Below are 25,549 nucleotides of genomic sequence, written 5' to 3' on the forward strand. Positions count from 1 at the left end.
CAGGCATACACCCTCCCTACTTAGATCCTGCAGAGGTATGACAATTAGGTCTCACGTCCCCAACCCCCACTGCCCTCCAGACTAGGTAGCATCTTCTCAGGGCTCCATTGGAGGGAACCTCTCTGCCACCAGTCTCCATCCCAGAATCAGTACGCCCTGTGCCTCGGGAAGGCCATCTTAAGGCTAGCTAACTTCTACACACTGGTGCAGACGCTCCCTCTCCAGCTCCTGGAACAGGCACTGTGGGTTAGAGGCGCCAGAAGACAGCAGCTGCACACAGAGGAGGACTCATGGCTCTTTACTGATGCCTGAAGAAGATGCGACCCCAGCCTTCAAGGCTAAGACAAGGAGGGGAGAAGCTGCTCTCTCCAGGATCAATACCAATAGACTTTCTTGTGTCTCCGAGTCTCCTGGATCCCCATTGCATCCATCACCTCCTCTTCCAGAGTCTTTAGACTGGGCACATAGGTTCTTTCCAGAGCATCTTCCACTGATGTGTCTTTGGGGCCATCTATGAGCCAGAGGAATAAAGATGGGTGAGCATCTTAACATCTGTTACTCCCACCCTACTCCATCTTCCTGTCCCTCGTCCAGCCTCACCAATCCATGTTTCAGGGACGATGCCATCAGCTCTGGGAAATTCAGGTTTGGGAATAATCCTTCCTGATCTTGTGGAGACTCGGACCCGCTCTCCTGCCTCAGTGAATCTCCACTCCACTTCAGTGGGTTTCCTAGTGGAAAGAAGAGATGAACTAGGGCTGGGGCCAGGTCTCCCTGCTGCTCCGCAACCTACAAGTCAATGGCTGAAAATTCTACCTCTGTATTGGGATTGCCTACAGGGGGTCACGTCCATGAGATGGCCCCTCTCAATTTCCAGCGCATCCAAACCACCACTGCCATTGGATAAATGCAGGTAACATCCGTAAGAACTCAGGATGGGAAATCCTCTATTCAGACGCATGCTTACCTGTCCACAGGATCCACAAGTTTGACTTGGTTGTGGAGCAAGGGTGCTTCACTAGGGATCATGGTTCCCCGGTGGTCCTTGGTCCTGCCAACATAGCGGTAATGCTGTCCGAAAGAGGAGGGGTTATCAGAAATCAAAGGGTGTGAAGGTGACTTGCTTACAGCTCTGAGCATCCAGCCCATGCTGAAAAACAGAAGGTTCAGTTGCCTCACTATCCCCTCAGCCAGTCTCCTGACTCCTTTGCTGCTCTTAATAGAGAGGGATAGATAGGACAGGCTTCCTGAGTGCCCCCATCCCCACTCTTCACTTACTGTATTCAGCCCCTCCAGGACCACCCAGTTTCGCTGCCGGATAACTTGAACCACTCTGCCTTGCTTCCCAGCATCCTTGCCTTCTAGGACTTCCACCTGTGGCAACACACGAGGGTCAAGGAGGGGAGATCCTTCCCCAGGAGTCCCCCTGCCGCTCCACCTCATCTGAGATTCTCACCCTATCCCCACAGAACAGATGCCAGTCTTCATCGGAAATGGGTTCCACAGCCACTGGGCGCCGCCTGGTCCCTGGGGGGTTCTTCCTCTTGTCTGCAAGGGAACCTGGGCGGCTCATCCCATAGCGATAGTTGGGCGGCAGAGTGACCTTGGATGCCAAGGCCAACAGGGCAGAGAGACGCATGGCTGAAGGTTCTGAGGATTCCCCTGGCCAGTGAAAGACCCAGAAACCTTCCTAGTCAGCTCTGGAGTAGACAGATAGAAGGGGGCAAAGAAGCAAAGGGAGGAATTTTTTTTAAAGCACTCCATTGCTCAATGGACCTCATCTCACTGAATCCCCATAATATATTATCTTCACTTTACTGAGTATTTCCTCAGAAAGGAAATAGATTTGGAGAGGTTAACTAAATTGCCCATGGCCATAAAGCTACTATGCAGAAGAAACAGCCCTGGCTGGTATGGCTCAGTGGCCATCTTGAGTGCAGGACTGTGAACCAAAGGGTTAGGAGTACAATTCCCAGTGAGGGCACATGCCTGGGTTTCAGGCCAGGTCCCCAGTAGGGGGCGCACAAGAGGCAACCACACGTTGATGTTTCCTCTCCCCCTCTCTCTAAAAACATGTAAATAAAATTTTTTTTAAAAAGCTACTATGCAGAAGAATCAGCATTCAAAGCCACACGTCTGCCTTAAAAGTTCAAAAAGTTCACTGAGGCCAGGAACCACATTATCTAGCTCACCCCTGAATCCAGCAGATAGTAGGTACTCAGTAAAAAGTTATTAAACAAATGCACACACAACAGGATAGGGGAAAAAGAAAAGTAATGGAAGAAACCACTGGCGTAAGGCCAAAAAACAGCTAGAAAGTAAGATTAAAATGTCCTTACACCACTTCCATTTCCTATCTTCAGTCAGGAAAAGAAAACTTTTTAAGATAGCTTCTTTTCTAAAAGGACCCAGAGACAAGCTCTAGGATCACTGTGTCCTAAATTGCCCAATTAATTATGTACCCTAAGCCTCCCAATTTTGGATGATGAACCAAATCTACAAGGTGGTGAGAGAACTAAGGGCAAAAAGTAAGAAATTCTGTTTATTGAGCACTTGCTACCTGTCAGGTGCTGTGCTATGTGCTTTCCAGTATCACTTCATTTAAGAAAGAAAGTACCATCAATATTGTTTTATGGCTAATGCAGTCTAGCTTCAAAGTACAGATAAAGTGCACTATAATGGCATAAAGAGCTCTGGATTGGAAGTCAGATGACCTGGGTTCTAGTTCCCACTTCACCATCCTTATTTTGTGACCCAAGGCAAGCGTCATGTTCATCACCCATAAAACTACCGGGTTGTTGGTGTCGTTCAAATTATTTTTAATGCTAAAAAATGTAAACAGTATTATCCTGTTGGGGTAAATTTTAAAATATATATATTCTGGTACAGGGATAAATGTTTATGGGCAGGAAATAACTCAGGTACTTGTTTAGGGGGAAAGGAACCTTTTTGGAGAGCTATTATTTTCCATCTTGATTCTTGCCATAATGTTTGTATTTTTAACCATGTCTTTCTAAAGTAAGATTTTAAATTTATTTTTAGAGGGGAAGGGAGGGAGAAAGAGGAGAGAAACATCTACCCACTGCCTCTGGCAGGCCCCAACCAGGGACCTGGCCTGGCAACCCAAGCTTGTGCCCTGACAGGGAATCGAATCGGTGACATTTCGGTCCGTGGAGCGACGCCCAAAGCACTGAGCCACACCAACCAGTTTATCTAAATAATGGGATATTGTGTACTTTTTTTCTTTATACTCAATGTGGAAAAGGCCTAATGTTATTTTCAATTAATGCTAGTTGAGTGTAGTCTCAACGTCCCCATTCAGATTCAACAAATGATTAGTGAGCACTATGTGACAAATGCTGGGAACTTCATTGGTACTGGTATTTCATCTTCCCACTGCCCTGTGAGCGAAGTAGACAGGAGACAAGGACACCAAGGCCCGGAGAGTTGAAGTGCCTGTCCTAGGTCATACAGCTTGACAGAAGCAGAGCCAATCTTAACACCCACGACTCCTGTGTGATGACTGCAAAAAGTCCCAACCTCAACCATTCTAAATCTGAAGCTCTAGGAGGAGATCCCAAAAGCCATCCCCCTGGATCTTTTCCTTTTTTCCTTCCATATCCTGGAGAGGTTGGTGTCCCTTTCACAGTGGGACTTTCGCGGCATGCTCTGGAAGCGCCGTGCAAGGTAGTGCGGCGGAGCACCTTGCCTTTCTGGCCTCAGTTCCAAAGGCTACGCCGCCAGCCCCCTTACAGGAGCTGGCGAAGTCCGGCCCCAACAAGCCTACAGCACCCACCCGCTCCAAGCTTCCGGTGCAGAGCAACTCCGGGCGATACCACTGAGCGTCCGCCCAGGAAAAGGAAGACCCTTACCGCACCGCCTCCAGGACGAGCCCAAAGTCGCCAACACCTCCGCTGTACAGGCCTCACCTCCGCTTCCCACTGCGCGCGGAAGTTACGCCTGTTGTGCTACACGTGGGCCCCCAGCCCCTCCCGTTCCCGCCCTTCGACTTTGTGGGAAATGTAGTCTAATCCTAGAGCGGAAGCTCAGCCAATCTAGCCTCGCTGCACGCTGGGAGTTGTAGTCCACAGCTACGAAGCAAGCAGAAACAGGAAACTGGGTCAGGTAGGAAACCAAGGGAGCATAAATCACCGTGAAGCACGCCGGACGTTGGAGGCAAAAGGCTGCCGCACCTGCCGCATTCCTGAACTTGCTGTGTGCGGGCTGCTGGGAATTGTAGTTGAGCCCATGGCTCCATTTTCTAGGAGATAGTGGCTTGTAATTCGAAATAGAGGGCTACCCTTTCCGGGCAAAGGTACAGACAATAGACGCCCCCACGCGCCCTTCTCTGTTGGAGGGGATCAGAAGAGATTAAAAAACAGCTATAGTTGTTCTGAAGGAAGGAACGAAACGTGGACCCTTCCAATGACAGTCAATGATCCAGTCACAAAGTGTCATATCTGGAAGGAACCTCATATGACCTAATTCAGCTATTTGAGACTGCTGGGAAGACTTCACCCTATCGACCTCTTCCCCTCTAATCACCAGTTAAGGGCACCAGGTATACCTAGCTCTGACCTTTGGGTGTCAGTTGCTTCTACAACCAGCCCAAACACCCCTACTTCCATGGCCATTGTGGGCTTTGGTTGATATTGACACCTTCTTATACCCTACTTCTTGTGCAAACTTTTTTTTTTTAAAACATTCCCGGGTGCTTATTGGGGGAGTCTGTGTTAAACAGTGGCTGTGCAAGAGAAGCAGAAAGAAACGGTGTGGTTTATTCTGTGACTGCCCTCATGTAGAATTTTGGTTACTTCAAACAGCTTGAGAATGGAAAAGCTGTCACCCCCCACCACAATCTGAAGTTAACTTAGAAATCATCTGTATTCCCCTTCCCTTCTCCCCTTCTCCAGTACACCTCCCCCCTAAAGAATCAGTCAGAATCCAATGTAGTAATCAACAGGTTTATTTTCCTAGAACTGAAATTGCCTATGGTTCTCGGAGCTAAACTTCTACAGTCAGCAATTTTTCATCAGAGCCCTAGGGAGAGGGACAAGGGTGAAACAGACACGAGATGGAAGAGGCATCCAGACCACTAGAAAGAGATTGGGAAAGGGTATTCATTTCCCTGTCCACTCAGCGGGCTACAAATCGGATCTGGTGACAACACTGAGGGGACGAGGTGGGAGTATGTGGATGGGAAATGACACCAGAAGGAACACCAAAGCCCCAGCTACAAAAGGAAAATCATCAAGCCCAGAGGGGGAGGCTCCCAGTGTACCTCAGAAATGAGGGCAAAAGTGGGGAAGAAAGGAGCAGTGTGGGGGGCACACAAAGGGATAAGGGGTCTTCAAAATTTTTTTAAAATTTTCTTTTATTAAAAACATTTCCTAAAAAATGTGTCTTCTCCATATGTCTGGGCGACATGTGGCTGCAGGCTGGCCTTGAGCACTGTGGGGAGAGGGAAAAGGGCAGCTAGGGATCTCCCCAGGGCATCCCATCTCTGGCCCAAGATCTAAAAGTGGGGACGACTACTCCTCAACACCCCCATCCAGGCGGGGTGAAGTCAACACTTCAGATCTCAGGTCCTTGACCCAAACAACTGGGAAGCCTCAAAGTCTTTTGATGAATTAACTACAACTCCTAGAACTCCTGGGATTAGCAAAGAGAAGAATCGGTGTCGTTAATCATCAAGAATCTATGCAAGGGAGTCCCTCCCACACAAACTGTCCCATTTTCCCTGATTCTAGGAAGCTGGGATAGTAAGTGTGGGAAAAAGGCACAGGAGCTCAAGAAGATGCCATCTCCTGACCACCTCCCCACCCTACTTTGAGGACTGCTCCTCTCAGACCCCAGAAGCCCACCCTTGCTATTTATCCTCCATCCTTTCTATACCTAATTCTGATCCCAACCAATCCAGAGGTCCACAATGCCTAGGGAAGGGGCCAAGGGGTGTCAGGAGGTGGAAACAGCTCGCCCGGGCCCCACCAGGAATCCTAGGAGACAGCTCCAGGCAGGGAGGGACAAAAGGCCTCATCTCATACCATGGAGCAGAAGACATAGCCCTGACTCAGATCACAGGGTGTGGAGACGTGAAAGTGACACGGAGGTAAGGGCCAGGTAGCTTGCCACATCCAAGTCAATCCCCAGGGCCTGGGCTTGGGGAGGGAGAGTGAGTGGAAGAGGAGAGCAGGTTGGGGTGGGAAAGGGGTTCCCAGTTTGCAGGCCATGGCCAGTTTCCCCAATAGCACCCAGACAGCAGCAGGAACGGGGCAGGGGCTCCTCTTGAAACATTGGTGGCTACAGGCTGCGGGGGAGGGTTGGAGGGGAGAAGGGTTAATGATGAGACCTTGGCCTGCCCTTGCCCCAGTCAGTGCCAATCTCCTGGGAAAGCCCACCCGGCCTCCCAACTCCTGCCTCTTGATCAAGAGGCTGATAGCTGCAGGCCCTCCACCTCCTCCTCTCCATAGGCGGCTGGGCCCTCCTGGCAGTGCTGCCAGGGCAGGGGCTCACTCACCTCTCATGATCTCTGATGCCTAGGACCTCAGCATCTTCCTTGGCAGCCTCTTCCTCTTCTTCTGGAGGAGGCCCCCGGCCAGAGCTAGGCTCAGAGGGAGTACTGTTCTTCTCTACCTCCACAGGAAGGGGATGCTCACCCTCCAAGACAGCCACCTCCTTATCCTCCGCTTCAGGGTCTTCTGCCTCCTTGGGACGTTTTGGGGAGTCCTAGGCAGGAATGGCAGAGACGAGGGCTGAGGCTAGAGAGGAAGGATAGCAGCCACCAGCCTGTGCCTACCCCTCCTTTCCCCAGAGGCTCCTGCCTGGGTATCCCTAGTCCCTCCCCATGCTTCTGCTGGCTGAAATATCTTTGTATCCCATCTTTTCAGCAAGCAGCTCCCTAAGACCAGGGACTAGGTCTGTATCTCAGACTAGGAACCTGGCTCCTAGGCAGGGAGTGGGGGGGTGGGGTGGGGGGATTACCTCCAGCAGGTCCCCTGCTCTCCTCTTCAGCGCCCCCTTTTCATTTTTCTCCTTGGCAGGCTCGTCAATGACCAGCTTCCCTTCCTCATCACTGCTACCCTCAGCATTGCCCTTCTTGTCACCATCACCCTCTGTAGCTTCAGGCTCCGGCTCTGGCTCCTCCACGCAGCTCTTTTTCTGAGAGGACTGTGGCAGTGACAGCAAAGGCTGAGTGGCACCAGTGGCTGCCATGCTGGCCCCCTCCCCAGACCCCTCCCTCGGCCACTCACTCCTTCCTTCTCCCACCTCTCCCCCACCCCCACCCAGGTGCCCAGTCTCACAAGTGATTTGAGACCCACCTCTGTCGGATTAGCCCCGGGGTAAACCCACTGGCCGGGCAGGCAGGGCTCTGTGCAGGAGGGGGGAGGGCTGGAGCAGGAGGCAAAACCTCGGGTCAACTTCTCCCAAAGGGAGCTGGGACCCTTTCCCCGCCAACCCCCGCCCCCCACCCTCCCGCCTCATCCTGCCCGGCTCACGAGCACCTCCTCCAGGAAGCCTTTGTGGAAGAGTTAAGGCCAAGTCCTACATTCTTGCTGGGACCAACAAAGGCCTCCCCACTTACCGCCTTCATCCTGTTTTTGTCCCCCCATGCCTCACCACAACTACACCTCATACCTGCAACCCCATCCCCTCGCCAGCAGCCTTCCCCCGCCCCTCCACCCTATGTGCTCCTACTCTGAAAGCCCGAGTGTTTCTCAGACCCGTTCCAGAAGATTAAGCATCAAGTGTGGGTCCGGGATGTCAGAGCCTATGTCCACACCTGCTCTCCAGGGGGCTTCCTGGGCAGCTGGCAGCTCACCTGGTAGCCAGAAGCCTTGACAGTAGGGTTGTTCTCGATCTCCCACAGCCCCTCGCTGAACCCTTTCCTCTTGTTGGGCTTGCCAAACTTCTCCTTGGACTCCTCGTAAGGGAAGAGGTCTTTGGGGCCCAGGAATGCCCTGGTGAGAGATGGGAGACTGTGCTCTCGAGCCCCTCGCTGCCTCTGAGCTGCACAGCCCAACAGGGAAGGGGCACCATGACCACCCGTTTCCCCAATGTGGACCACCCACAGCTCTCCCCACCTCTGCCCCCTCACTCACGTCTCATGGGTCCCGAAAAAAAACACTTGATATTTGTTGGCTGTTGATTTCACTGCAGCCTCAGGCATCTCGTCAATCTGCAAGTAAGATGAGGAAAGGGAGTTTGAGCTGGAGGTTGTGGATTTGGGGCTGCAGGGCTGACCTGTAAGGCACATTTGTGTAAAGGATGGAGAGGGACCCAGCAGATCACCCAGATGGTTTTAGAATCATTCTCGGCAGTGGAACTTCATTCAAAGTCAAACATGATAGCCCAGTGGATGCCCCAGGGCCACCCCTGTCTCCTTTACAAATGAAACAGCATCCATTCTGCCCTCAACATGCCCAGGTCCTGTCCATAAGCTGTGTCTTTGCTATCACCGTGGTTCAACTACTGCCACCTCCTGCCTGGACTAAAACTACAGCATCTATCTCTTCTTTCAGTCTCCATTCGTGCCTCACTGCAACCCATTCTCCCCAATGCAACCAGAGTGGGCCTTTCAAAGTATTGATCCCAATGAGCATTTCCTACCCCTGCTGGAAATCTTTCGATGGCCTTTCATGAATCTAGGGCCCACCTGTTAGTTCACCTCTTCTCCCGAACGTCAAGGTCTGAATCCCAATGCTGCCACCAGTATGTGTATGACACTGGGCAACTTACAGAAGAACCTTTCTGCCTGTTTCCTCATCTGTAAAATACAGTCGTAGTACTTAAACCACAGGAATGTGAGGACTACGGGAATGGAACCTGGCTCAGAGTGCGCCCCACATCTGTGCTCGGTGTTCTCTCCTCTCCCAGTGGGCAGCCCCTCTGCCTGCTGCCCCATTCAGACTGACCCTGCAGCCTCCCATACACACTAACTCCCGACAGGCCCTCCAACCTCAGCCCTATCACCACTTCCCCCAGAAAGCCACCCATCTCTCCTAGCCTGGTCGGATCCCCAGACGAATCTGTCCTAGCGTCTCTCCTTCACAGTGCTTCCCCTAATTCCAATCATATAGTTTTTCATATTATCATCTGACTAATGTCTATGTGGACTCTACCTGCCCTGAAATCAGAAAGCAGGTCCGTTTTCATCCCCAACACAGTGCCTAGCACACAGCAGACGCACAAAGGACTGCTGAACCAGTTTCTGAAACAGATAAAATCAGACAGCTCTAGTTGTAGTGCAGGGGTGAGGCAAAGGGGCTGCCTGTTCCCCCTCCCCTGCCTCAGTAGCAGCCCCAAAAGGATCCTGGAGAACACTTCAAAAGACACTTAATGTAGTCAAACTCTCTCACTTTACAAATGAAAAAACTGAAGGCAGAAAAGGTGATTCGCCCAAAATAACAGGGCAAGTTAGTAAGGCCCAGGCCTTGGAGACAGATCTCCTGACTTGGTCAGTCAGTCCCCTGCCCCTCATGTCCTGGGTACTAGAGCAACCTGGTGGTGAAGGTGAAAGAGGTCTGAGGTCAGGGAAATGGAGAGAGGCAACGGCCCAGCCAGCCTCTCACACGAGGCCCAGGAAACCCAGGCCAAGCTGAACCGAGGGGAAACTACAACTCCCAGAAGCACTTGCAGCAGCTCCAGCAGCCCAGCTTCCCTCCGGACAGAGGCCAGGTGGCCATGTTGACTGGGGCCCCAGGCGCAGATAGGAAAGAGACTGGCTAAGACCGTGATTAACCCAGCAAGACTGTAACAGAGTACCTGACTGGTGGTCAGGGGAGACATGTAACCTGGGACGATGGAAATGAGCTAAGATACACCCAGGAGAGGCGGTGAAGCCTGGGGCACGAATTTTAGGGGCATCTTGCTCCAGACACGGAATCTTCACGCTCCTGGGCACCTCCCCCACTTGCCCTGTGGCCTCTAGGGACAGAGGTTCAGCCCATCCCCCCAGGAAGGCCGGGCACCAACTGGGCCCTCCCTATGACCAGGAGACGCTGGGGTGTGAATGCAGGGGGTGGAAAAGCACACTGTCCCCCGCCCCCCCAACACATGAGCTCCATCGCTATGACAACCCAACCCCGCCCCCGGGGCCACTCAGCATTCAGGAATGTGACCACCCCTCCCCCCAGGCCTTCTCTCCAGATTGGGGAGGAGGGGACACTAAAACACACCCCACCCCCAAGCCTAGACTCTGGCACCTGGATCCTGGGTTATGCTTAAAACCACAGCTAAGGCTGGAGGGCCTAAGCCCTTTCTGAGGAAGCGGGACCTGACGTGGGGGCGGAGGAGGAGGAGCCTGTCCTTGGCCAGGACACCTGGGTCCAGTTACCAGCTAGCTCCCCACCCTCTTCTCAGAGGGAGAAGCAAAAAACAAAATGAGAGCCTTCAGGGCTTAGAGATCCCAGGAGACTAGCACAGCACAGTAATAGCAAACCCCTTCCCTGGTGGATCTCTGCACCAGGAACAGGGCAGGGGTGGGATCTAAGGTTCTCCAGCTAAGAGTGCAGCAGCAGCAAACTTGGAACCCTGAGTTTTCAGTGCCCACACCTGGGCCAGGGCAGGAACATGCTCATAGGAAATGTGTGATGAAAGAGGAGAAGCAGGCCCAGGAGAGGGGTGAGATGAGTGAAGTTCTCTCAGGGAGCACAGCCATAGTGAAGCAGCTGTCCTGATCACCGGTCTCTTTCCCGTGGAAAGCAAACTTGGAGAGAAAGAGAGCGAGCTGACCGGTGTGACAGGACCCAGGAGACAACCAGCTGCCCAGCCTCAGGGGCGGGAGAGAAACAAAAGAATGGGTGGGAATTAAAAATAGAATGAGACACACCAGATATACCAGCCCTGCTGCTGGCCTCTAGCCAAGTAAGGGGTGGGTCTAGAGAAGAGGCCAGGCCTGGGCAGATAGGCAGACCTTTCCCATAAGTGTCACCTCCCCCTCCACGGCCACCCTCACCCTGTGTGGAGGCACTTTTGGGGAAGGGACCAGGAGGTGTGCTCCTTTCACTCCATGGAATTTCCAGTGCCTCACTCCACCTCCCAGGAGAGAAATCCCTTCTGTAGTGGACCCTCCATCCTTCAAGCTAGAAAGGAAATGTCTTTCCTTACATTTGGAAAGATGATACGCATTCTCTGGGGAGGCCTGTACCCACAATACAGACATATGTCTCCCAGGTGGTGTCTTTATATCCAGCCTGTGACTCGGTAAAGAGAGTCAAGGCTAAGTGGGTCAGGGTGGGACCAGATGAATGCTGGAGACCCCACTGTACCCCCTCCACTGGCCCAACAGGAGAGGAGGGGCTCTGCTATTTCTCTGCCATTCCAGGAATCCAAGCAAGTTACTTCTCCCAGGCCAGGCCCACCCACTCCCACCCCTCCCTCTGCATTTGCCTAACTCCATCACACAGGTCTGAGCGTATGAAAGTCAGTCTGCCCAGAGCCCACGGGCACCCGGACGTCTGAAGGGGGCTCTCAAGTTCCCAGGTGAGGACTGAAGACCTCACCCCCAGCCTCAAACCAAATCCAAGTCTAGGGTGGCCTGCCCAGTTTGGGAGGAAGGCAGCAGGGAAGGCCAAGACCACAAGGCCAGGTTCCTGACCACCACACCCAGGGCCAAGGCCCCACCTGACCCAGGAACCAGAAAATCTGGGGCAGGAGGCAGCTGGGGCTGGGAAAGTGTGGCAAACCAGAGAGGCTAACCAGAGAGGCTGAAGAAAAGAGAAGGTGGCGCCTGGGTGTGGGGGAGGGGCAGAGGGAGAAAGAGGGGTGAGGTTCTCTGGCTGTTCAGGTTTTCTGGGACTGAGAAACAGGAAGGGAGAAAGGAGGAAGGAACCTGGGGAGGGGCGGGGAGAATCCCTCAGTCTCGGAGGTTAATTGTTAAGTGCTTGGAGATCCCCCAGGAAGTCAGGCAGGAGGGAGAGGGAAAGGAGAAGGTCAAGATGGAGTCACACCATCCTTCCAGGCAAGTTTTGCCTACCACGTGGCTCCTCTGGCTAGACTCTCTCAGCACTGGGCTGTTCTAGTCTCACCCAGAATCAGCCATGCTACCCAGAAGCAGGGGCTTTGGAAGGAAAAGTCTACGAAGTGGCCTTCAGCACAACAGAGGGGTGGTCCCCTACTCCTCCTCCACCTCTGAAGGGGCCAGGCCCTTTCAGACTTTGCCACTCTAGGGACTAACACTACATACAGTGGATGGTGAGGGGCCTCGATTTGTCCTTTTGGCATTTAAGGGAGATGCCTGGCAGAGAAAACAGCCTTGGATATAGCACTCCCCCCTCCCCCCCCAGCTTTAACAGTCAAGAGCCAGAGCACAGGCAGAGGGTGGGGCCCCAGCTTTGGGGTCCCATCTGATTGCCTTCCCCCAGCCCTAACTTTATCTAAAACGTCCAGGCATCAACAAAGGAAGAGCCTCTGCCTCCCCAGCCCACCCCCTGCCCGTGTGGGCCAGTGGGAAGAGACAGAGTAGATGGCATCCCGGTCCCAAGATACTGCCCTCACTCCAGAGGCCACCAGAAACCTGAGTCTTCCTCACAGGGTCAATGTGGACCCATCCGGGTCTCCCTCAATCCTTTCTCTACCCTGATTCGGTAGGGATTCCCTGTAACCCACATGCCAGCTGCAACCCCCACCCCCAAACCTTAGCCCAGTCTCTGGACTTTGTCCCACCCCAGGAGGCAGGAGTGGTGAAGACCTGGATTCAGTGCTTGCCCTGCCCACCAGGGCCTTGGCATCTAGGCCAAGAAGCCGGCTGGATCAAAGGTGCAAGGTAAAATACATGCGTGTACACACGCGCACACAAGGCTTCTGCGGTTGCTGCTTCACACTGCCTCCCCAGTCCTCTAGTAGGCCCTGGAAGTGGGGAGTCCTGCTTCTCTTTGTATTTCACCCCCGTTCTAGAGGCCAGGTATCCCAAAGTTTCAGTAAACAAGGAGCTCAAGGCATATGGGATAAGGCACATTTCTCAGGAGAGGGTACATTGTGAGGGTCTTCTGGGTTTTCTCAGAGTGACCCCAAAGTTGGCCTGACACCCTGAAGAGGATCCTGAGGTAACTTCTTAATCTCAGAGCAGAACCTGGGCCAGATGAAGAGACCCAGACTAAAGTCAAGAGAACAGCCTTAAGACAATTCTGCACTTGGCCCCCTGGGCCTGAAGATGCCCTTCCCTTCTCTTCCTTTGAATTTCACTTTGCACTAGTTCTACATTCTAGGCACCTGTACCTAATACCAAGGCCTCCCTACACCAACTTTGAAATAAGCTGCCAGAGACACTGCCCCCTGTGACACCCCCAAACTCCTCCAGCACCCTCTGGCTTCCTCCCTCCCGCCTTACTTCCACCTTGTCTCAGTACAGGGACACCTGACAACACGCATATCAAGAAGGACTTTTGAGCCCCACCCTCCCACCTGGACAGGTGCTGGAAGTGGGGAGGAGCCCTCATATTGGCGGGCTGATCCACCACATGGCAGACTGGGCCTTTCTGGAGCTAGAGGCTCACATGTGGGTGAGGGGGGGGGGGGGGGGGGGACGCGACGGGGAGTGGAAAGAAGCAACCACGAAGAGGCAGTATGGGGTGGACTTCACTGTCCTACAGGGCCCTGCCACCCTCAGCCCCAAATTAGTTGGCAGCATATGGAGGTGTATTTTTGTGGCTGAGGAGTGAAGAAGGGCTCTGGCGGATAATTTCCTAACAAGGCAGATCCCCTCTTACGCCGTCCCCAACCATTCCTCGACCCTCTCAATTTCACACCTCTTACGGACGCCCTGAACTAAAGTTTTCTAGAGACGCACTCCATCTCCATCTATTCCTTTCTAGGCTGAGATCCTCCTTTTACCATTTAACCCAGGAAGGAGTCTGAGCTAAAGGCAACAATCAATGAAGAAGCCAGGGGTCTTCAAGGGGGTCCCAAAGGGGGTGTCGGTGGCGCCTGGGGGGTGGGAGGAGTCACACGGCCCGTTCTAACCCAGGGAGCAGGTCGGAAATCGCCGGGAGTACGGAGGGAGGGGGGGGGCGGCTGGGAGCAGACTGAGCACGCAGAGCCAAGTCGGGAAGTGACCCGTGCACTAGGGTCCCCACGCCGCGCACACGCCTCTATACTCGGACACCGTCTTGCTAGGTGTTCGCTGCTCTCACTCCGTCGCCTCCCCCATTATATAACAGGCAAGTGGGCTTAGAGGCGCAGGAGGAAAAGTCCAGGGCTCAGACCCCCCCCGCCCCCACCCCTCCTGGCGGAGCGCTCGCGCCCTCCCGGTGTTATGCAACCCAAGCCCAGAGGGGGATCTAACGACTAGCCGCGCTGCTCACCCGGGCTGGCCAGTGTGGGTAGCCCTTCATCTTGGCGAACACCAGGTCCCCGCATTTGTACTCCTTCTGCCGGTTGGATCGCGACATGGCTGGGCTCCGGGTGCCCCGGGCTCCGCGCCGGGCCGGGAAGCGCGAGCCCAAGTTGGCGCGTGCGGCGGTGGCGGCGCCGCTCCGCTCCGGCCCTCGCGCGGACCCCGCCTCGATGGCGGTCCCCGGCCCAAACTCCGGCGCGGCCACGGCGACTCCCCGCGCGCGCGCGCGCGCCGCACGGACGGGGCGGGCGCCGATCCGGGGCGACGACGCTCCGGCTCGGTGGGTGCGCGCTCCTGCAGTTGTTTGTGTTTGAAATTCAATTGCTCCCTCCTCAGCGCGAGGCCTCTTCCTCCACCCCCCTCCGGGTCCCCACTCCTGCTCCCTCCTCCCCCACTCCTCCTCCTTCCCCTCCGCACCCCCTCCCGCCGGGGTTCGATGCGCGCAGCTTCCGGACGCCCGGGCCTGCCACCGCCCGACACCCAACCTGAAGCCGTAGGGCGGCGCGCGGCGACCTAGGCGTGCGGAGCCGATCGCCGAACTCGCCGAGCAGGCTTTGTGTGCCCACAGTCAGTGGGTGCCCGCGCGGCGGGAGGAGTTGGCGCCCCGCTGGACTGAACCGCCTGGCGCCCCTCCCCCGGCCCCGCGGGGCGCTCACAACCGTGGCCTTCACTCAGTCAAGGCGACTTCTACTCGAGTGTCTTGCTGCCTTCCGCTCCATCCCAATCCACGAGCGTGTGCTCGGCGCTCGCCGTGCTTGGCAGCAGCTGGGCGTCAGGGCAAGGAGTGGGCACAGTGCCGCTGCTCGCAGAGGTCTGCCCTGGACCTCCACGTGTTTACAGTCTGTGGGGGGCCCAGGAAACATCGGGAATTTGCGCCCCACGGCGGTCTTTGTTGGGGAGGAATGGCTTAAGTTTGGTTGCCAGGAGGTAGCAGGGGGGTTGTGGCACGAAGTGGCCACGTTCCAGGTGCATTAGGTAGATCTCAATTCTATATGCTACTTACTGGCAAAAGACAACTGGACTCTACGACTAGCTAAGGTGGGGAAAATAAGCCCTATTCTAGTGGAAGCCAGGAAGTCCCAAATCATCCATCAGTAAACGGAAGACTAGGGAGCCAGGCACTACCTCTCTTGGGGGGTGGGAGTGGGAGAGAATCTGGGAAGGCTTCACAAACGTTGCTTACTTACAGCAGGGACTTAAAGAAGTAGTATGATTTTGCTGGTTTTAGCCTAGGTTATGTCTTATCTGGTGACAGAACCAAAACTTGAACTTAGGTCTCTTCCCACTGAGCCAAACAAGACTTTATTTTAATTATGTCTTTGATTTGTTGTCATTGTATTGGTTTTGGATTTGCCCAAATTTCAGACACTTGTGGTCTTTTAAAAATAAGATAATTTGAATCATATGTTATAGCATATCCATACCCTTAAATTTTTGCAACAAAATTGTCTAGGTTTGAATAGGTAAAACGTGCGTGTTTTTCTTCCCACACGTTCCCTGATTCTACTTCAAGGCATATGTAGTTTCTCTGCAAAGAAGTGCGGGATGTAGCCAAAAGGCCCAGGTCCACATCGTACCCTGCTTGCGGTTCCCCAGTTCTGAGAACTTGGATGACTCCCTGAATTTTGCTCTTAGTCTCAGTTTCCGCAGGAAGATGGGATAACATCACTGCCCTGCCAACATCAGAGGTATGAAATAGCTGTGTATCGTTAGCTGAGGCCTGCAGTTCCCATGGTCTCTCATGTCTGTTGGTTGTCTTTCCCATAGCAGTGCACTTCATGAGTTTTGCCTTATGACAGTGTGCCTTCTTAGTATCATTGCCCCTTGTGACAGGAGTCCCTCTGGCCCTGTCCATAGGCACTCCAGGCCTCAGGTGGCTGGCACAGCGGGGCACTCTGCGAGGTCCTGTTGAAAGAAGAGGGCATTCCTTCAGCCACAGACTTGCAGATTTGTTCAATAGCAAATCCAAACTTGTTGCAACACAGCAGCCAGATTCCAGCAGCTGTTTATTCTGCAGTGCACTCCACTTTGAAATGCAGTCAGTGTGACAGTCCAGTTTCTGTCAGGCTAACATTTTTGTTGTTGTTCATACTGTTGCTAGGAGAGACTCTTGTCACAAGTTTTTAAAGATATTTCTCCTGGCTGGCGTAGCTCAGTGGATTGAGCACGGGCTGGGAACCAAAGTGTCCCAGGTTCGATTCCCAGCCAGGGTACATTCCTGGGTTGCAGGCCATAACCCCCAGCAACCGCACATTGATGTTTCTCTCTCTCTCTATCTCCCTCCCTTCCCTCTCTAAAAAATAAATAAATAAATAAATAAATAAGAAGGCCTTTTAAAAAAAAATAAAGGTATTTCTGTATACCCAGTGTCACAGTAGGTTTCCTTTTGGTGTCCAGGTCAGTATTATAAATATGAACAGGTTCAGTGCAACAAACATTTTAAAACTACTTTCAATTTAGCAAACCCCAATTTCATTAAAGCTAGGAGTCATCCATTTGTCCACTTCAGTTGCATCATAAAATCCTGTTTGGAGGTGGCAACAAGGTTTCTACATTCTTTTTGCAACAAATCTCTTGGGCCTGTCTCAGTTCACCATACAGATGCTGGTTGCAATAAACCAACCAGGGTTCCCTTTGTTGCTGTAATCTCCTAGGCCTTGGGTGCAATTTAATATCCAAGTTCTCACAATAACATCAACCAACTCACAGCTGCCCCTAACAATCCAGCCAAGAGAGGGTCAGTTACAGGGGCAGGTGGGCATAAGCCTGCATCTCTTGGGATTCAGGTCTTAGTGCTGTGCAGACTTTAATGTGCAAATGCTGGTGCTTGTGTCTACATTTGTGTGGGAGGGAGGTCAGGACAGAAGTCAGGGGACTTGGGGCCCCACAGCAGAGAAGATTTGTGGGTGCAGATCTGGTTGTTGGCTTCTGGAGCAGGTCTGTGGAGGAGCGAGGTCAGGGAAGATCAGGTGGACGTTTTCAGTCCATATCGGGAAGTCTGACTGAGCGGCCAGAGGGGCGGGGCTGAGGGTGCTAGAGGAGGGCAGTTTGCTCTAGTGGCCACAACCTGGGCTTGCATGTTGGATTTGAATCTTGCTTTTGGCAAAGACTTAACTAGGATTTTTTAATTCTTTTTAAAAATTATTTTATTGTGCTCGGCTGCAAACCAAAGTGTCGCAGGTTCGATTCCCAGTCAGGGCACATGCCTGGGTTGCAGGCCACGGCCCCCAGCAACTGCACATCAATGTTTCTCTCCCTCTCTCTCTCTTTCTCCCTTCCTTCCCTCTCTAAAAATAAATAAATAAAGTCTTTAAAAAATTATTTTATTGTTCAATTACAGTTGTCTGTGTTTGCTCCCCACTACTGCCCTCCCACTCCAGTCAAACCCACCTCCCTCCCTTGCTTCCACCCCCCTCCCTTGGTTTTGTTCATGTATCCTTTGTAGTAGTTCCTGAAAACCCTTCCCCCCCCCCGTTATCCCCTCCCACCTCCCCTCTGGTTACTGTCAGATTGTTCTTAATTTCAATGTTTAACTAGGATTTCTAAACAAAATTTTCTGCCCCTGTAAAAACACAAATACAAATACAAATACAAATAGCTATCTTATGGACTGGTAAAGATCACCCATGTGAAAACCTCACCTACTCATTAGGATCAAAGGAAATAGCGGTTCCCTCCCTTTAAATGAGAGAGAGAGACAGGGATATGGGGTGAAGGGAGAGGAAAGAGAGGAGGGAGAGAAGAGGCTTGGCTCCAGCCCCCAGCGTCCTACTGCCGTCACCACTCCCTGGCCCCAGTTACCCCCATTGGAAAACGGACAAGAGGAAGATGGGGAGTTCATACCAGTGGTTTTTAAAACTGTGTCTCTATTGCCCCCCCCCCCCATGTGCCCAAAGTAAAAGAGCAGCCCTGCTTTTATGCATTTTAGGAGGCGTCAGAGGGTTAGGGATCAGAGGTGGCAGGGTGTGAGCACCTTCTCCACCACTCACACACTGTCACTTTAGGAAAGCTCCCTAATGAACCTGAGTCTTAGTCGGCATGCCTGTAAAATGTGGCATTTCAGTTTCCATGTCTGTAAAAAAGGGTTGTGATGAAGAATGAACTAATGTATTTAAAGTGCTTTGAATGGAGCCTGAAACATACTGTTTGATAAAATTGGTTATCATTGTATTTGTCATATTAGTTTTGAGTGATACTTAGTTTGAGAAAATGGGTTCCTTTGCAGCGAGCCTCTAAGGTACCAGCACCAGGCCCTGGCACTGCTACAGTGGGTGAGCATGGTTGGGATGGGCTTGGGAGCTTACCTGGGTTTGCTTCCCACCTCCACCCTTAACAACTGTGTGACCTGCTCCAAGTTCCTCAACCTTTTTGTGCCTCAGTTTTCTCATCTGTAAAGGGAGATGTTGATAAGTCAGTTAATATATGTGATATATGTAATATATCAATAGGAGATATTTTTGGCTATTATGTGTTTGCTATTAGCAATTAGCTTATTAATATTGGCTATTTTTCTTTAAAGTGCTTGTATTATAACTCTCTATTTATATTATCCTTCAGAAAAAAATTAATGAAGTTTCTCCCTGACTGGTGTGGCTCAGTGGATTGAGCACTGGACTGTGAACCAAAGGGTCGCCGGTTGGATTCCCAGACAGGGCACATGCCTGGGTCGTGGGCCAACTTGTGCCCCCAGTGGGGGGCGTGTGAGAGGCAACCACACATTGATGTTTCTCTCCCTCTCTTTCTCCTTTCTTTCCCCTCTCTCTAAAAATAAATAAATAAAATATTTTTTAAAAATTAATGAAGTTTCTGCCTATTTATTTATTGTTTTAGGGAGAGAAAATTCTATTTCTTCCACTTATTTATGCATTCACTGGTTGATTTTTTTAAATCCTCACCTGAGGACATTTTAAAAAATTATTTATTTTTAGAGAGAGGGGAAGGGAGGGAGAAAGATGGGTAGAAAAAGATCAATGTGTGGTTGCCTCTCACATGCCCCCTCCTGGGGACCTGGCCTGCAACCCAGGCATGTGCCCTGATTCGAGTCAAACTGGAGTTCAATCCACTGAGCCACACCTGCCAGTACCTGAGGACATTGCTTCTAGCGAGAGGGGAAGGGAGAGAGAGAAACATCAATGTGAGAGAGAAACATCGATTGGTTGCCTCCCGTAGGCGCCTGAACCAGGGATCTATCATATGCACTGGACCAGGGAATGAACCCACAATTTAGGCACGTGCCCAGATCTGGAGATTGAACCTGCAACCTTGGCATATCAGGAGAATGCTCTAACCATCTGAGCTGCCAGGCCAGGGAAAGGGTTCTGTTATTTTTTTAAGGTTTTATTTACTTTTAGAGAGAGGAAGGGAGGGAGAACAAGAGGGAGAGAAACATCAGTGTGCAATAGATAGATCAGTAGGTTGCCTCTCACATGCCCTTAACTGGGGACTTGGCCCACAACCTAAACATGTGCCCTGTCTGGGAATTGAACCTATGATCTTTTGGGTTGCAATCCAATGCTCAATCCACTGAGCCACACCAGCCAGGGCTGTTTTCTAAAAATGGGAAAATCACTGGATTCCTTTTCTAAAGCTGCATACTACTCAACATATGTGACTACTTAAATGTGAGTAGAGCTCTGACCCATATGGCTCAGTTGGTTGGGCAACCTTCCACAAATCACAAATCGAAGGGTTGCCCATTCTGTTCCCTGTCGGGGCACTGGCCTAGGATTTGGTTTGGTTCAGTCAGGGTGTGTATGAGGGGCAACTACTTGATGTTTCTCTCTCTCTCTCTCTCTTTCTCCCTCCCTTCCCCTTTCTTTAAAAAAATTAAAAAATATGACATTTAATTGGTTAAAATGAAATATTCAGTTCCTCAGTCATGCTAGCCACATTTCAAGTGTCTGGTAGCCTCCAGTGGCTAGTGGCTACTGTATCAGCACAGATAGAAAACATCCCCATGATCACAGAAAGTTCTATTGGACAGTGGTGCTGTAAGACAATGGCTTTCCACTTGATCTGTGCATTAGAATCACCTGAAGAATTAAAAAAAAAAAGCCTTGGCTGGTGTGGCTCAGTGGATTGAGTGCTGGCCTGTGAACTAAAAGGTCACTAGTTTGATTCCCAGTCAGGGCACATGCCTGGGTTGCAGGTCAGGTCCCTGGTAGGAGCGTGCAAGAGGCAATCACACATTGATGTTTCTCTGCCACTCTTTCTCCTTCCCTTCCCCTCTCTCTAAAAATAAATAAATAAAATCTTTAAAAAAAGACCTAATGCCCAGGCTGGACACCCCAGAGTTTAGATTTAATTGGTTGGCAGTGGTAGCCATTAAAGGTTTAGGCAAAAGAGAAACATGAGCAGAGGTGGATTTCTAGAAGCTCTATCTAGTGGCCACAGAGACAGACGTGGAGGAGTCTGGAATTGCCAGGCCAGGGGACAGTGGTGAGCCCTGCTGAGGGAAGTATTCCTGGGTTGTTTTCTCTGCTCTTCCAAGACCTGTGGAGGCAGTGGCTCTTCAGCCTCAGGCCAGAGAACTTGAGCCTTCATGGGGCAGGAGGGGTTCACAGCACCTCCAGATCCCCATGAGTCCCAGGTTGCTGTTTAAAAATTTCAATTTAACTTTTCTGTACAAGTAATTAATACATGTATATGATACAAAATTTAGAAGGTAAAGAAGATTATTTAGTGAAAAGTCATCTCTCCATGTTACCCCTGTCCCTAAGCCACCCCAATTTTCTTCTTAGAGGCAAAAATATTACCAATTTTGTATGTATTCTTCCAGTGATATTCTCTCTGAATAAATTTCAAGCTAATGCAGAGCTGTTTCCTTTACACAAATCAGAGCAGCCCATATACACTGTCCTGCACTTTATTTTATTTTTTTTAATATTTTTATTTATTTATTTTTTAGAGAGGGAAGTGGGGGAGGGAGAGAGAGAGAGGAAGGGAGGGAGAGAGAGAGGGAGAGAAACATCAATGTGTGGTTGCTGGGGGTTATGGCCTGCAACCCAGGAATGTACCCTGGCTGGGAATCGAACCTGGGACACTTTGGTTCCCAGCCCGCGCTCAGTCCACTGAGCTACGCCAGCCAGGGCTGTCCTGTACTTTATTTTCTTTTACTTAACACATCTTGGGGCTTCTTCCATATCTGTCCATGGAAATCCACCCTATTCATTCTAGTGGTTGTGTAATAGTTTACAGTATTTTTATGTCATAATTTACTTAACCAGTCCCCTATGGGGGACATTTAGGTTGTTTCCCTTCTTTCGATAATACCAGCAATGCTGTAGTGAATACTGTACACACTTCATTCATGGGTGAGGATCTCTCACCACTTTTTCTCTCCAATTTACAAGATGAAAAAGGCTGTTCACAGCAACATTATTTGCAGGAGTTTGCTGACAAGTAGTTCTGGAAGTAACCTTGCCACTTACAGACAGGGAACTTGAGGTTGGATGAGAAGCCCACCGCTCTACCCTGTCACCAACCCCAGGTTGTCTGCTTTCTCCTTGGTCCCTGGGGCTTAAAGGAGTGAGATCCAGGGTCAGGATCAGGCCTACAGAGCTGCCACGGCTATGTTTCCCATTTCAGCCTCTCCTGGTGGGGGTGTTGCCTCTGAGACCCCAGGGATGGAGGCTTGAAGAGGAGAGGAGCCTGGGAGGTGCACAGGTGAGGCCATGGGGCCATGGAACCTTTTCTGGACTGATGATGGAGCCCTAGTGGCCGCTCTGGCCCTCTCGGGGGAGAGGTTGCCTCCCCCTGCATAGAGCAACAGGTTTCGTCCTATTGGAGGAAGCCAATTGTAGTGGCTTCTGTGGGGACAGATGGCATTGGGGGCACTGAAAGGCTGTTTCTGCCACCACATTCCCTATGGACTTGGGGCTTCATTCATTCACCTGGTCACCCATTCATTTACCCCCATGTATATTCCTCAGGTTTTGTTAGGTTCTGTGCCAGGCCCTGGGCCAATGTGCGGAATAAGACAGGTGCTGGCTGCTAGTAAGCTGGTTTCTAGCCGTGGGCGCCTGGCACACCTTGGCCCTGTTTGGACTTTACTGTCCCCCTTTGGAAGCCTCTAGTTTTCTCACACCAAATCCCATCCTTCTCTGCCCTCTCTCCTCTATTTTTTTGGTATGTTTATATATTTTTCAAAGTATTCTTGCAAACCAAGATAAGATTATGCCAAGATTATCTATTTAAAGAACACTTATAAATTAATATAAAAGAATACAAACAACCCAATATGAAAATGGGCAAAATTCATGGACAAGAGTTTCATATAAGAAAAAAAATACAGCTCTGGCTGGTGTGGCTCAGTGGATTGAACGCCAGCCTGTGAAGCAAAGTGTCACTGGTTTAATTCCCAGTCAGGGCATATGCCTGGGTTGCAGGCCAGGTCCCCAGTGGGGGGTGTGTGAGAGAGAACTGATCCATGTATCTCGCATGCTGATGTTTCTCTTCCTCTCTTTCTCCCTCCCTTCCTCTCTGTCTAAAAATAAATAAATAAAATCTTAAAAAAAAAGAAAGAAAAAATACAAATGGCCAATATATATGTAAGGGAACAGTCACTCTCATTAGTGATTAGCAAAACTCAAATCAAGATCAAAGTAAGAAACCATGTATACTTGTTAAATAGGCAAAAACTAAGACATCCGACAGTGCCAGATGCTGGAAAGTTATGGACAAACAGATTCACTTCTATGTTGCTTTGGAATTCAGTTTGGAAGCAAGTTGTAAGGTCTTTCACAGACCCTATGGCCCATTATTTCCACTCTTTTTTTAAAAAAAGATTTTATGTATTTATTTTTAGAGACAGGGACGGGAAGAAGAAAGAGAGGGAAAGAAACATCAATGTGTGGTTGCCTCTCCCACCCTTTGGTCCGCAGCCCAAGCTTGATCCACTGAGCTACACCAGCCAGGGCCCATTATTTCCACTCTTAAACATATACAGTACACACGAGAAATACTGTGTGTGTGCACTAGGAAATGTGGAGAAGAACATCACAGGTTTGTTCATAATAGGGAAAACTTAGAAACAACTCGAATGTTCATCAGCAGGAGAACACATAGTAAATTGTTGCAGATTCATACAAAGGAATATTATTAAAAAATAAATACGTTCAATGTGGATGAATCTAAGAAATATAATACTGAGTAAAAAATGTTAGCCATTACAACTTGTCACCCTTTTGATAAAAGTTAAAAACAGTTGAAATTGAACAATATTTTCAGGAGTAAATAGATGTGAAAAAATTTACATATATGTAGTTTTAGGACAGAGGATACCTAGTGTTGGGGGGGAAGTGGGGTCCCTGATGAGAAAGGGGAGCATAGGAAAGTATCAATTAGTGGGAAAGGTTGGGGTGACAGGTATGTGGGTATTGATTATATTCATCTGAAATGAATCAGTGAGGGTCATGTGCAGACCAACGGTGAAAGTAATTAAGAACCAAGGATCATGGTAACTTCACTTCTGTGCATTTGAGTTTGTTGTTGCTGCTATTATTTAAGTTACATAGGCATATGATCTAAACATGCAGATTTCTACAAAATTTTAATGCAAACACAGTGGTCCTAGCTCCCACTTCTTTCTATTCCCTTTCTCCCAAGACAACAGCATTCAACATGCAAAGTATTTTAACTAATTTTGGCGATTTATCTCTATGTTTCTAAGCAACATGCTTTTATGGCGACTTCTCAATTTATTTAATTTTAAGTATTATCTATTGATGGGAATCCATGGATTAGATCTTTCCTCTGTTCATCTCAGCCTCATAAATTCTTCGTTTCCCTCAATAAATAGATTTTATTTATTTATTTTTAGAGAGAGAGAAAGGGAGAGAAACATTGATCGGTTGCTTCTCATAGAGTCCTGACTCCCCTGACTGGGGATCAAACCTGCAACCTAGGACTGGGAATTGAACCGACCACCTTTCACTTTGGGAGAAGACTCTCCAACCAGCTGAGCCACACCAGGCAGGGCTGTAATTATTCCACTGATGATTTACTCACCTCTGTTTTTTTCTGCTCTTTCTTTCTTTCTTATTTCTGGAACTCATTATTCAGATATTTCTGGGCCAGTTCTCTGATTTTCTTAACTTTTTATTCCAACTCTTCTAGTGAGAATTTTATCTATCTATCTATCTATATACACATATATATATATTCCATCCTTTGGCACCTCTGCTTTGTTGCCCTGTGCTCTTATATTTTAAAAAATATTTTTTAGAAAGAAAGAAGGAGCTCGTACACTTCATGACAGCATGGATGGGACTGTAGAGCATTATGCTAAGTGAAATAAGCCAGGCTGTGAAGGACAAATACCATATGAGCTCACCTATAAGTGGAACCTAATCAATAACAAACAGTGAACAAAATAGAACCAGAAACGTGGAAATAAAGAACACACTGATGGTGACCAGAGGGGAGGGAGGGAGGGGTGATAATGGGGAAAGAAGGGGAAGGGTCAAGTCAAGGAACATGTATAAAGGACCCATGGACAAGGACAATAGTATGGGGGTGGGGACTGAATGAGGGATGGGGGGGGGTTGGCAGGGCAGGGAAGAGCAATGGGGAAAAATGAGGACAACTATAATTGAACAACACTAAAAATAATTTAAAAAATTTTTTTCAGCCTTTTCTGGTGTGGATAAGTGGATTGAGCACCAGCCTGCAAAACAAAGGGTTGCGGGTTCGATTCCCAGTCAGAGCACATGCCTGGGTTGCAGGCCAAGTCCCCAGCTGGAGGTGTGCAAAAGGCAGCTGATCAGTGTTTCTCTCACACTTTGATGTTTCTCTCCTCTTTCCCCCCTTCCCCTCTCTGTAAAAATCTCTAAATAAGATCTTTAAAAATATTAATATAATTTTTTAAAAATTTTATTTATTGATTTGAGAGAGGGGAAGGTACAAAGAGAGAGAGAGAGAGAAAGAAACATCGATTTATCGTTCCAGTTATTTATACATTCATTGCTTCTTTCTTGTATGTTCCCTGACTGGGGATCAAACCAGCAACCTTGGTGTATGGGGAGGATACTCTAACCAACTGAGCTACCTGGCAAGGGATGCATGTCATTTTTTTTTTAATTTTATTTATTTATCTTTAGAGAGGGAAGGGAGGGAGGGGCAGAGAGAGAGAGAGAGAAACATCAATGTGCGGTTGCTGGGGGTTCTGGCCTGCAACCCAGGAATGTACCCTGGCTGGGGATCGAACCTGGGACACTT

General features: G+C 50.1%; 2 protein-coding genes and 1 long non-coding RNA gene across 8 annotated transcripts; 1 reads left to right on the plus strand and 2 right to left on the minus strand.

Moving 5' to 3' along the window:
- Positions 1-279: 279 nt before the first annotated feature.
- Positions 280-3,983, minus strand: MRPL24 (mitochondrial ribosomal protein L24). Of its 5 annotated transcripts, none has more exons than XM_036015175.1 (6): positions 3,881-3,983; positions 1,457-1,700; positions 1,279-1,374; positions 968-1,071; positions 601-731; positions 280-511 (listed from the first exon to the last, which is right to left on the minus strand). In XM_036015175.1, the coding sequence occupies exons 2-6, from the start codon at positions 1,637-1,639 to the stop codon at positions 375-377; spliced, it is 651 nt and encodes a 216-aa protein (XP_035871068.1). In that variant the 5' UTR covers positions 1,640-1,700; positions 3,881-3,983; the 3' UTR covers positions 280-374. The 5 variants fall into 5 exon arrangements, with proteins under 5 accessions (XP_035871068.1, XP_028359054.1, XP_035871066.1 ...); XM_028503253.2 differs by having other exon boundaries at positions 3,873-3,968; XM_036015173.1 differs by having other exon boundaries at positions 3,797-3,966.
- A 965-nt stretch (positions 3,984-4,948) lies between these two features.
- HDGF (heparin binding growth factor) lies at positions 4,949-14,641 on the minus strand. 2 transcript variants are annotated; one of them, XM_028502571.2, is made up of 6 exons: positions 14,301-14,641; positions 8,100-8,176; positions 7,820-7,958; positions 6,982-7,167; positions 6,518-6,726; positions 4,949-5,451 (listed from the first exon to the last, which is right to left on the minus strand). In XM_028502571.2, exons 1-6 carry the CDS (start codon positions 14,385-14,387, stop codon positions 5,391-5,393), a joined length of 759 nt encoding a protein of 252 aa, XP_028358372.1. In that variant the 5' UTR covers positions 14,388-14,641; the 3' UTR covers positions 4,949-5,390. The 2 variants fall into 2 exon arrangements, with proteins under 2 accessions (XP_028358372.1, XP_028358373.1); XM_028502572.2 differs by having other exon boundaries at positions 4,949-6,307; positions 14,301-14,567.
- Positions 14,642-14,824: 183 nt separating this feature from the next.
- Positions 14,825-16,021, plus strand: LOC118498101. Its single transcript, XR_004900635.1, has 2 exons — positions 14,825-15,370; positions 15,846-16,021. It is a non-coding gene; the product is annotated as an uncharacterized LOC118498101 (long non-coding RNA).
- Positions 16,022-25,549: the final 9,528 nt, after the last annotated feature.

Source organism: Phyllostomus discolor, chromosome 14 (genome assembly GCF_004126475.2).
Source record: "Phyllostomus discolor isolate MPI-MPIP mPhyDis1 chromosome 14, mPhyDis1.pri.v3, whole genome shotgun sequence".
NCBI lineage: Eukaryota > Metazoa > Chordata > Mammalia > Chiroptera > Phyllostomidae > Phyllostomus > Phyllostomus discolor.

Bases quoted from the DNA above. Each gene is read 5' to 3' on its own strand.
- HDGF (XM_028502571.2), bottom strand. From the start codon at position 14,387: ATGTCGCGATCCAACCGGCAGAAGGAGTACAAATGCGGGGACCTGGTG. The intron at 7,168-7,819 runs GTGAGCTGCCAG...TCACTGCCACAG, and splicing joins TCAAGGCTTCTGGCTACCAG to TCCTCTCAGAAAAAGAGCTG. The intron at 6,727-6,981 runs GTAATCCCCCCA...ATTCCTGCCTAG, and splicing joins GAGCAGGGGACCTGCTGGAG to GACTCCCCAAAACGTCCCAA.
- MRPL24 (XM_036015175.1), bottom strand. From the start codon at position 1,639: ATGCGTCTCTCTGCCCTGTTGGCCTTGGCATCCAAGGTCACTCTGCCG. The intron at 1,375-1,456 runs GTGAGAATCTCA...GTGTTGCCACAG, and splicing joins ATCTGTTCTGTGGGGATAGG to GTGGAAGTCCTAGAAGGCAA. The intron at 512-600 runs GTGAGGCTGGAC...TCTGGCTCATAG, and splicing joins CGTCCCTGAAACATGGATTG to ATGGCCCCAAAGACACATCA.